The sequence below is a fragment of the Phaenicophaeus curvirostris genome, chromosome 26 (genome assembly GCF_032191515.1).
Source record: "Phaenicophaeus curvirostris isolate KB17595 chromosome 26, BPBGC_Pcur_1.0, whole genome shotgun sequence".
NCBI lineage: Eukaryota > Metazoa > Chordata > Aves > Cuculiformes > Cuculidae > Phaenicophaeus > Phaenicophaeus curvirostris.
In genome coordinates, this window is record NC_091417.1 from 5,189,727 (window position 1) to 5,200,655 (window position 10,929).

A 10,929-nucleotide genomic window follows, 5' to 3' on the forward strand; every position below is an offset into this window, starting at 1 on the left:
TAAGTGTCCCGCAGTCTTCTGTGTCTCAGGTGCCTTGGACATTTCAGGTGCTGCTGTAGTTGCTCTCCGGGGCTGCCAATGGCTTTAACCCTCCACAGGCAGTTCTCCCCAAAGCAAGGAATGATAAGGAGTCCTCAGGACCTGAGGACAGACCCAGGCTCAGGCTCTTTCTCCAGCAGGGGCTTGGGCTGGCTTTTATCCCTGCCTTTCATTGCTGCAGGGCCAGAGGAACCTTTGCAGATGCAACAATTTTCTGACAAGCTCATCTTGAATGCAAAGCATCACAGCTGATGATATGGACTGGGCTTTGGTTTCCATCACTGCTGCCTTTTCATTTCCACATTTGTTCCATGCTCACTCCGCAATGAAGGCTTCTTCTGAGCCCTTGGATGAAAGGTCCAAGGATTTCCAGGGCAGCAACGCAGCCCTGTGGGCAGAAGACTCAGCTCTAATGCAGGTCAGGTGTTAAGAATAAAAGTGATGTCATCCTGGGTCATTCTGATGTGGTTTTTGAAGTGTCATTCTCAGGAACAACCCCCAGCACCCAGGCCCTTGGGCTCTGGTGCATGAGGACTGCTTATCTCAGGGAAGAGATTTCTCAGGGGAGACCTTCTTGCTTTCTACAATAACTTGTTCAGAGGAGAGAAAGGAGAGTGGTGCCAGCACATAGTGCATCCCCAGGGTGGAGCTGGTGGCAGTGATTGAAGGCAGCAGAGAGGAGATCCTGGGACCAGAGCAGAGAGCCCAGGCTGCTGATGGGCAGTGTGGCACAGGCAGCAGAGGGTGGGATGTGTAGGGCTGGTGGGGCTGCCTGCAGTCCCACTGAGTGTGCAGAGTGGACATCAGCTGTGAGTGGACAGTTCTTAATAACTCTCTTCCCCTCTCTCTATCTGTGCCATCTCACTCCCCAGTTTCCAGGCTCTGAGTCCCACCTTGCTATTCTGCTATTTTCCCATCAACTCTGCTGGTAAGAATGTGCTTGCATGGGTGGCTGCCTTTTAGCAGACGCACTCTCTCCCTTGCGCACTCAAAAGGTTTTGCCGTGAATATACTACTCTGTCTTTCACTGTAACACCCACTGCCCCTTCCAGTTTTACTCTTGCTTAATCCAGCCATCCTTTCATCCACACACCCATTCACCTTTTGACCCATCTCTCCTCCCATCTTCAATTTCTAACCCTCTTTTTCTTCACTCTCAGAGCCCCCCTCATCTTTCTCTGCTTTCTTCACATCAGTAGGCAGAAGATCACTTTCCTGCACCTTTCCATCATTCCACACATCTGTGCAGTCTCTTGTCCTTCCAGTATTCATTCTGGTTCTGAACTCGGGCCTTTCTCTGACACTGTAATGCTCCCTATTCTCCTGCCTGCTCTTCCTCTCTCTCCATCCATCCATCCATCCATTCATTCAACATTTCTGCCCTCTCTCCATAAACCTCTTCGAAATTCCCTCCCAGTCCTATCCCCTTGCTCCACAAAACCATACCAGGATCACTCTCTCTCTCACTGCCACTGTTCTTGACCATTCCTCTGGGAAAGGAGCAATCGGAGCCTGGGATCTCTGGAGATGTGGGGCCTTTCCTTCTCCTTTCTCAGCAGCACCTGCTGGTGGAGCAAATGAGGTGCAGATGAGGCGTTGGCAGAGACCACCAAGGGTAGCAGCATCAGCATCACCTGCTGATATCAAACACACAGCCCACTGAGTTCATCCCCTGGCAACATCTGCTCCCTGGCTGAGGTCTCATGGGTAATCTAAAAGGTCCAAGGTGCTGCTTGAGCCCCTGGAGCGGCCGTCAGCGGTGGCTGAGCAGTGGTCCAGAACCATGTGGCTCCTGCGGCCCTGGCACGGGGCTGTGGCCGTGCAGTCCTGGGAGACACGGGGAGAGGACCATGAGGGACAACTGGAGGTATTGCCACAGCACACGCCAGGGTCTCCTTGCCACACCTGTCCTTGGAAGACGGAAAGTCGAGCCCCGTCCCTGTCTCAGCCTAACACTGTGGTGGCAGCTTGAGGTGTCTGACAAGGGAATTCCTGGCAGACATTCAGTCCCTGGAGAGCAGAGGGCACTCAGTGTCCTTCTGCTATGGCCTCGAGTAAGCAACAGGAACTGAAGGTGCTGAGGGAGCTGGGCTGAGAGTGGGGCTGCTGTGCTGAGAACCTGCTTCCTGCAGACCCTGCCAGCCATGTGAGACAGACCCCTGAGAGAAGCGGCTGGAGGAGCCCTGCTCGCAGCACAGGCAAGAGAAGACATAACAGTCAAGCAGCCTTCTCGTTTGCCTGGATGTCAGGTTCTGGGGTTGGCGAGGGAAAGGCAGCTGGAGGCTGTGGGCAATGTGAGAGGGTGAAGGGAGACAGAGGGGCTGCCTGTAGAGCCAGGAGCTGTGCTCAGGGTCTGCCCCTGCCAGAGGGAGGGAGTGTGCCTATCCCCAGGGAAATGGGTTCTGCAGCAGACGCTCTTGAAAGAGATGTTTCTCTCCAGGAACCTTCTCCACAGCCAGAGGTGAAGAGAGTGTGAGTGGGACCTGGATCAACGCCCTTGAGCTGCCCCTGATCCTCCCTCCATGCCAAAGCCCAGAACACAGGGTGATGGCAGTGGTGCCTTCTGTGTCTCCTTGGGTCACTCTGGTGTGGTGTTTGAAGCATCGTTGTAAGGAAGAAGCTCCAGCAGCCAAGCCCAAGGGCTCCTGTGCTGAGGACATGGTGGAGCAGCAGGGCTGGGCTTTGGCTCCACCCTCGGGGCTGGGGCTTGGCTGCCTCTTGGAGCTGGCAGGGGCAGCAGAGGGCAAGGGCTGAGCATCAGGTCTCTCCTGCTTGCAGGGACAGTGGGACATGGTCCTCCTTGTCCTGGCAGTGCTGCTGGCACTGGCAGCCTCAGGTGAGATGGGAGCGGGAGGCTGGGCAGAAGGAGGCACAAGGTTGTGGTGTTGGGGGTGGAAGGAGGAGCCGGGAGTGCTGAGTCCCTGGGCCCTGGGAGGGTTTGTGTCTGGAGATCAGGGGCTGTGCGGGGGGGATAGCAAAGGATGGGGTCCAGCTCAGGAGGGATGGGGATGTGGGGTGTGGCAGGGACCTGGAGAGAGAAGAGAGCAGGGACAGAGAGCTCAGGCTTTGAGAGGCTGGGAAAAGGGAGCTGGGCAGTGGGGACAGTCGGCAAGGTGCTGGAGTGACAGACAGACAGGCTGACAGGCAAGCAAAGCTGAAAGCCCTTTCTGGCTTCCCAGGTGGTGCCCAAAAGGACTCTGTGTTCCAGTTCCCAGCAGAGATGACTGTCCAGGCAGGACACAGCGCAACTCTGTTCTGCAATTTCTCCACCAGAGATTCTGTTCCCTACCTCTCCTGGTACCAGCAGCACCAGACCCAGTCCCCTCAGAGGCTGCTGTGGGTGAACAAGTACAAAGCTCGTGTGGATGCTGGGAGGTTCTACACTGTGATGTCTGCAGAGAATTCCCAGACGCTTCTGCATGTGCAGAATGCAGAGCTGCAGGACAGCGCTGCCTATTTCTGTGTGCTGGAGCCACCCTGGTGCCCAGAGCATGCAGTGCTGCACAAAAACGTGGGGGGTGCTCTGGGGAGAGGTTTCCTCCTTGTTACTGCTTGCCTGGAGCTCTGAGCTCAGCCTGCCCAGCAGCATAACCTGGTGCTGAGGAGAAGTTGGGTCTCTTCCTCCCCTGCCTGGGCTGCTGAGAACAGTCCAGCGGGACTTTTCCAGCTGCACGAAGATCTGGGGTTGATGATGATGGAAAGAGTCCAAGACCTCTGATGGCTGCAGCCTAACTTAGCAAAGCAGGCTTGGAAGTGTCCTCTGCTTCAAAGAGCTGGACCACAGAGTGCAGTCTTAGTTCAAGGAACCTCTCAGCTCATCTTTTCCTTCCCTTGCTCTGTGCCTCCCATGGTGGTCACATCTGGAGAATGAGGCTTTTGGGAGGTGGGACAGTTGCACTCATGTTTTACCCCATGGCCCAAGTAGGGGGAAGAGTCTGCATGGAACGGGGCAAAACTGCACCCCTAAGAAGTCAGAGTGAACAGAGCAACCCAGGCCCTTTCCTAAAGCAGTGGGACAGCTGCTGGGATCACTCTGGGGATTCAAGTGAATCCCTGACGAAGTGAAGCACTGCGCAAACTGGAACACAAACCCGAGGGAGGAACCACTCCTCCCTTGTCTGGTTGGAGAACCCTTACTGCAGGGGTTGGTCACCCTTCCCAAGTGCTGCTCTTTTGAGCACTGTGAGGCATTTGGTGTTTACCCCAGAGAAAACAGAGGGAGGTGGGGGCTTTAGAAGTGAGGTTCAACCCAGATTAAGAGGACTGTAATGTGGGTGAGAGGAGCCCTAGGGGAACTGTTGTCTCCTCATGCCCTTGACGCACAGGGACACTTGCGCTTTGGTGAGAGATTGTGCAGGGACGTGGTGATGGGCGGGAGAGGGTGTCTCTCTCTTCTCCCACTGAGGCCCTTCAAAAGTCACTTCATTTTCTCTGGAAAGCCTGCCCAAGAGCTTGCTTCACTTCTTTGTTCCTGAGTGTGTAAATGAAGGGGTTCAAGAGCGGAGTTATAACTGTGTTGAAGGTATTGACGAGCTTGTTCAGCTCCAGGGAGTTCTGGGCCGATGGCTTGACATACAGGAACATGGCGGAGCCGTACCAGATCGTGACGACACCGAGATGGGCAGAGCAAGTGGAAAAGGCCTTTCTGCGGCCATGGGCTGACTGGATTCTCAGGATGGAGGAGATGATGAACACGTAGGAGAGCAGGGTGCCCACACAGGAGGCCACCACAACAACGATGGAGACCAGGAAGGTTGCCAGCTCCACGGGCCACGTGTCACTGCAGGAGAGGGCGAGGCAGGAATCGATATCGCAGAGGAAATGGTTGATGACATCTGGCCCACAGAACGTCAACCTGGAGGTCAGAAAGGCCAGCAGGGAAATGGCCAGAAAGCCTCCCAGCCAGGAGCCGAGCACCAGGCAAACAGAGAGGCCCCTGCTCATGAGGGAGCTGTATCTCAGGGGGCAGCATACGGCCAAGTAGCGGTCATAGGCCATGACAGAGAGGAGAAAACACTCAGTGGAGCCCAAAGAGAAAACGAAGAACAACTGCAGGATGCAGACACGGAAGGAGATAGTCTGGCTCGTTCCCAGCAGGACTCCTATGGCTTTGGGAACAACACCCGTAGTGTACCAGATCTCCAGAAAGGAGAGATTGCAGAGGAAAAAGTACATTGGGGTCTGGAGTTTCCTGGTTGTCCACACGAGGGCTATGATGGATGTGTTGCCCATTACTGTCAGGGAGTAGATCAGGGCAAATAGCACCGCAAGGGAGACCCGGAAATGCCACGTGCCTGGGAAGCCAAGCAGGATGAACTCTTCCACACTTGTCCCGTTCTCCACATCCTCCCGAGTGTCCAGTTCCATCTGCAAAGACAGGAAAGTTTTTGTTAGGGTTTTCTTGCCTGTGCTGATCCTTCAGGTGCTCCTGGTAGCAAGACAAAGCCATCACCTTGAAAAAGGGGTTGATGCAGAGCATGGGAAACAGCATGTGCCCCAGGTTCCACTGGTCAGGGAAATCCTTTGCTGCAGAGCCATGTTTGGAGAACTAGACCTCACCCTGATGGCAAGACCTTCACCATCTCATGCACGTGGAGAAACATTTCTCAGAGCACACACAGAGCTGTCTCCTTTAGAACACGGTGTCTGCAATCACCTCTGGGAGACGAATAACCAATTTAGGAAAGGGATGAGAGCTGAGGATCTGCAGCTCTGTGAGAGGCTGTTGCAGTGGGGGAGAGAAGAGCCCAGCTCCACTCCTTGGGGCAGCCAGGACTGATCTATGGTTTCAGCCAATGAGACCGAGGGTCTTGTCTATTTTCTTCCTCCCATGTTTCAGCACAGGAATCTTTTGCAAATCCCTCCAGGGCCTCCATCTGCTTCTCAGTACAGCATGGGTAGGATTCACCTCGGCCATCTCAGAGACAGGAGCAGGACTTTTGCTGACCAAAGATAAAGATCTATGATGAAATGCTCCTGCCTCAGCTCCTCTTTGCTGTCATTTCTGAGTGGGCTGAGAGATAGAGAATCCTAGAATGGTTTGGGTTGGAAGGGACCTTAGAAGCCCATCCAGTTCCAACCACCTTGCCTAGGCATGGACACCTCCCACTGGATCAGTTGTGCCAAGCTCCATTCCTCTTGGCTTTGAACACCTCCAGGGATGGGGCAGCCAGAGCTTCCATGGGAAATATGTGTCAGTGCCTCCCCACCCTTGTGAAGAATTTTTTCCTAATCTCTAATCTAAATCTTCCTCCTTCCAATCTGTAGCCATTCTGGCTTGTCCTATCAGTGCAGGCCGCTAAAAAATAGTCCCTCCACATCTTTCTTGTTGCCCCTTTTGGTAATGGAAGGCCACTATAAGTTCTCCTTGGAGCCTTCTCTACTCCAGGCTGAACAATGCCATCTCTCTCAGCTTGTCCTCATAGGAGAGGTGCTGTAGCCCTTGGATCATCTTCTTGGCCTCCTCTTGACCCATTTCAACAATTCCATATCTTTCTTATGTGGGAATTCCAGAACTAGATACAGGACTCCAGGTGGACATGGTTCATCTCACCTCACACACAGGGCTAAAATCCCTCTAGAAGTGCCAGACCAAGGCAGGACTCTAATGAGGAGCTCAGATAGGTCAGTTGGGCATCTCAGCTGGAGCAGAGTTATCTGTCACTTAGTGACTGAAGACAGAATTCTCTGAGCTGAATCCCCTGCTGAGGTCACTCTGCAGAGAAGCCAGCCCAGGTGCAGGGTATGATCTCTGCCCTCCCTGCTGACAACAGAGGATTCTTGACCAGATCCTTAGGGGAGAACTGATCTTAGCTTGGGTAGGTGCCTAAGACAGATGGTGTGGAATCCCCATCTGCAGGATCCCTTTCTCTCCTTTCTTCCTCCTTAGGGATTTATATCCCAGAAATCTCCTATTGTTGCTAAGGGACAGAGCAATCCCCCTTAACCTGGTTCTCCTTAAATGTTCACGGCATTGGAGGTCTGTGCTGTGGGTCTGGGAAGGCTTCACTCACCGGCTCAGCCAAAGGAAATGATCCAAGCGACATCTCTTCCTGCACCATCCTCCAGATGAAGCCAGGGTCTCCTTGGCTGAGGGAAAACATTGGGAAGAGTCTGATTTATTGGAGGAGCTCTGGAGCCATGACATCAGGAGAAGCTCCCACCTTGCCCACTCACTTCAAGCTGTCGACAACTGCCTGATGTTGTTTCCTCTCTTTCTACCCAGGAGGTATTAACAGCTTCTGCTCCTGCTTTTCTTTCCCCCTCACAGCCACCACTGCACTACCCCAAAGGGGACCCTGTGTGCCCACAGGCTGTAAACTCTCTCCCGGTCAGCTCCACACAGGGAGAGCAAACATCAGAATAACCAACATCGCTAGCATGAAACCGTCCCACACCCACCTCATGAGCTCACTGAAGCTCAACCTGGCCAGACAGAGATGTTTTCTGTTTTCCCTCTGTGCCCCAGGGAGTTTGATCTCTGAGGGATCTCCTATAGTTGGTGCGGATGGATGATGGTCTCTCTTCACAAAGGCCAATTAAAGAGCTGGAAGGCAATTCTCTGGAGTGGCTGGATGTTTGCTCCTTCCCCCAGCTGTGGTTCATTAAACTTGTGAGGAGCTTACTGCTCTCTTGAGTGACAAGTCACTGACATGCAGGGAATGTCTGAGCAACACACACCCCAAGAGACTGGGATCGAGAAACAGTTGGTGCTGGATGCTAACACAGTCTTGATACCACCCAGGTGGCACCTGTGGTCACCTGAATCCAGAGAGAGTAAGGGAAAGTATTCACATCCCTCAGTTCAGAGCCTGTAGCTGCAGTTAAGGCCCCAGCCTTCAGGCTTCCTGTAAGTGAAGATCTATGCACAAAGTCCAACAAGAATTGAGTAGGGGGGGGAACTGATCTCTGTCTGCAGAGCAGGGTCTCAAGTGAGTGACTCATCTTGCTCCTCTGATAATAAGCAGAGAGAAATAAGTGCTGTACAGCATCAGTTCAGCTCATTCAGAAGATGCTGTCTTACACATCAGGTGATCCATGACTTAGAAACACTTGGGTTTCTTCCATGGGTGCTCAAGATTAACTGGACAGCAGGCTTAAACAGCACACAGACATACAAATCTGGACCAAGGTCTGTGTGTTATGGGTAACATCAGAACTCTATTGGTGTAGCCAGAAAGAATCCCATCATTATAAGTTGGAACATTCTTACAGCCTTAGATGCTCCCTGCTGTCCCAAGTGATCTCCTTAAGGGAGATCTGGGGATGTGGGAGCAGCCCCAGCTTTGAAAAGAGAGGGGATCCTGAGGGGTGTATTCACACATCAGCAGAGGGTGGTGTGCCTGGGAGAAGCCAGACTCCCCTCAGGCTGCAAACTCTGAGGCTGGGACACCACAAATGATACCAAAATACCCCGGTAAGACAGGCACTCAGGCTCTTCAAGGCGTTCCTTAAATGCCATTTATTAGTGCTAGGTCTAGAAAGAAAGAGAAGACAATCCAGATGCCCTTCGATCCCTCCAGATGCTGGGAGCTCTGAGCTGCTCAAAATCAGCTGCTCTCACAGATTCAGAGAATTACGAATCACATAAGGTGGAGAGGGACCTCTGGTGGTCATCTGGTCCAACTACCTGCTCAGGCAGGGCCATCCAGAGCCAGGTGCTCAGGGCTGTCTTGAGGTAGGTGCTGAATATCTCTAAGGAAAGAGACTCTGCAACCACCCCAAGCACCACATGCCAGTGCTTGGTCACTCACACGACACACTCTGGGGCACAGGAGAGTGTGCGCATCCCATCCACAGAAGCGCTGGCCTATTTTTGTCAGTTGACGATTTCTTCAAAGGAAACAGTTCTGCTCCTCCTTTCAGCTGTCAAACATCCCTGCCAGTTGTTCATTGCATGGGAACAAATGCCAGCAGCTTCCACATCCCTGTTTCTCGGGAGCCAAATCACAGGGTTCAGCAAGGGGTAAGAGCCATGTAAAGAACAGCTGCTGCTCTCTCAGGAGATGGGTCCAATCACCATGAAGCAAACCCAATCTCTGGTTACAAGGCCCTTGTTTGAGGTGTAAAACCTGCATGGATCCTGTGCTTTTCCTCTGCCTTTGCAAAGTCTCTTCATTGGGCAGGCAAACCAGGGCTCCTGCCAAGAGCCACAGCAGCACCCGGGCAGAGCCTGCACTAAAGGGCTCCCTGGTCCATCAGATAAAATGCCATCCCTCCAACAAAGATAACTGCAGATGCTGCCATCATTAGGAAGGACCTTCTGCTTATTATGGGGTCTGCTATGGTGGACTTAAGAAGTCCAGCCGTGCTGCTGCAGAAGATGTTTATTGACAGCATGGCTACGGAAAAGGTATTTCAGACTTGATGGTGAAATCTTTATCAAAGATTGGCCTTCAGTGGTTCTGAGAGCACTAAGGAGGAAGTACTCAGCAGTGAGGGATCATGCCCAAAGAAAAGACCCTACAGGAGATCCCAGCTTCCCCTTCCTCTTTGAAAAGAAAAGGGTCTCCTCATGCCCTCTGTCTTCTCCACCAGAGCAACACCTTTCTCCTTTAAAAGCGTGGGGAGCACCCAAGAATGACAAAGCACAGGGAGTCCAGGCTTGAATGGAGCAGAACTTTAATGAGTCATAGAGGGAAACTAAGTCACTCCAAGTGGAAGTTAGAAGTGCAGGGAGCCCAGCAAGCAGCTTAGAGTCTGATATCCTTGACTGTAGAGAACTTACTATGTGTATTCTGTCAATTTGCCCCATGGAGTGAGAGGAGACAGAGGATCCCCACCAGGAGGACCTTGTTGTCAAGGAAAAGAAAAGCAAACAAGGAGAAGGGAAGAAAGGCAAAACCGTTCAAAGTGTGAAAGATAAAAGATGTCTGGTTCTCTGCTGGTTCTCTGCCTAGCACCACGTTATGAGTTCCTCAAGGTGTCTCCATGGGGTTTCTCCAACATCCTATTCACAGGACGTACCTCCTGCCACAGTAGCGGCCAGCAATGCCAGAGAGGCCAAAGCCCCCGGAGTTGATGGGCACTCCCTGAGAGCTGAGGATGCTGCCAACAGCAGCGGAGGTGGAGGAGCCCACAACGGTGTTCTGAGGGAAGGAGCTGAGGATGGGGCCAGGCAGGGTCACCACCACGGGAGAGGGCTCGATGGCGACGGTGGAGCTCTGGCACTGCCACACACAGCACTCATTGCAGCTGCTGGCCAGTGGGCACGGGCCGCAGGGCTGGCAGGGCTGGCACGGGTTGTAGCAGGACATGTCTAAGAGTCAGAGGGTACCTGGGAGAGGAAAGAGAAAGGAAGAAATGTACAGGCACATGTGTGAGGAGTCTGAGAGTGATGCTTGTAACAGCCCCATCAGAGTGACCCAGGCTGACAGCACTGGGACCTGACCAGCACTGGAGCTGTGTCCTCTGTCCTCAGGGCTGTGTTCTTGCCCTGGAAATCCTGGGGCCTTTGATCCCAAGGCTCAGAAGAAGCCTTCATTGGGGAATCAACATGGAACAAATGTGGAAATGAAAAGGCAGCAGTGATGGAAACCAACGCCCAGTCCCTATCATCAGCTGTGATGCTTTGCATCCAAGATGAGCTTGTCAGAAAATTGTTGCTTCTGCAAAGGTGCCTCTGGTCCTGCGGCAATGAAGGGCAGGGATAAAAGCCAGCCCAAGTCCCTGCTCACTCATTCCCTCTCTTGCCTTCTTCTGCTTGGGAACGAGGTGAGTCTGAAGCCCCTTTTCCTCCTCTTCCAAAGTGAGATCTCCACTTGTTGGATCTCTCTGTTGATGTTGGTTTTGTTACCTGTTTGGGCTTGTTCATCTTGTCATGACAGATTTAAGTGGGGAGAACATCTGCTTTGAGCGGTGCTGGGACATGGCTGAGCGGGCATTTTACTT

General features: G+C 52.9%; 2 protein-coding genes across 2 annotated transcripts; both read right to left on the reverse strand.

The window, feature by feature from the left end:
* Window positions 1–4,461: 4,461 nt before the first annotated feature.
* On the reverse strand, window positions 4,462–7,142 carry LOC138731169 (olfactory receptor 6F1-like). The gene is made up of 2 exons (XM_069876916.1): window positions 7,053–7,142; window positions 4,462–5,406 (listed from the first exon to the last, which is right to left on the reverse strand). Exons 1-2 carry the CDS (start codon window positions 7,140–7,142, stop codon window positions 4,462–4,464), a joined length of 1,035 nt encoding a protein of 344 aa, XP_069733017.1.
* Window positions 7,143–9,992: 2,850 nt separating this feature from the next.
* LOC138731032 (feather keratin Cos1-2-like) lies at window positions 9,993–10,295 on the reverse strand. Its single transcript, XM_069876723.1, has one exon. The coding sequence runs from the start codon at window positions 10,293–10,295 to the stop codon at window positions 9,993–9,995; it is 303 nt and encodes a 100-aa protein (XP_069732824.1).
* Between the last annotated feature and the right edge of the window lie 634 nt (window positions 10,296–10,929).

Bases quoted from the DNA above. Each gene is read 5' to 3' on its own strand.
- LOC138731032 (XM_069876723.1), bottom strand. From the start codon at position 10,295: ATGTCCTGCTACAACCCGTGCCAGCCCTGCCAGCCCTGCGGCCCGTGC.
- LOC138731169 (XM_069876916.1), bottom strand. From the start codon at position 7,142: ATGTTTTCCCTCAGCCAAGGAGACCCTGGCTTCATCTGGAGGATGGTG. The intron at 5,407-7,052 runs GTGAGTGAAGCC...CTGTCTTTGCAG, and splicing joins CATTTCCTTTGGCTGAGCCG to ATGGAACTGGACACTCGGGA.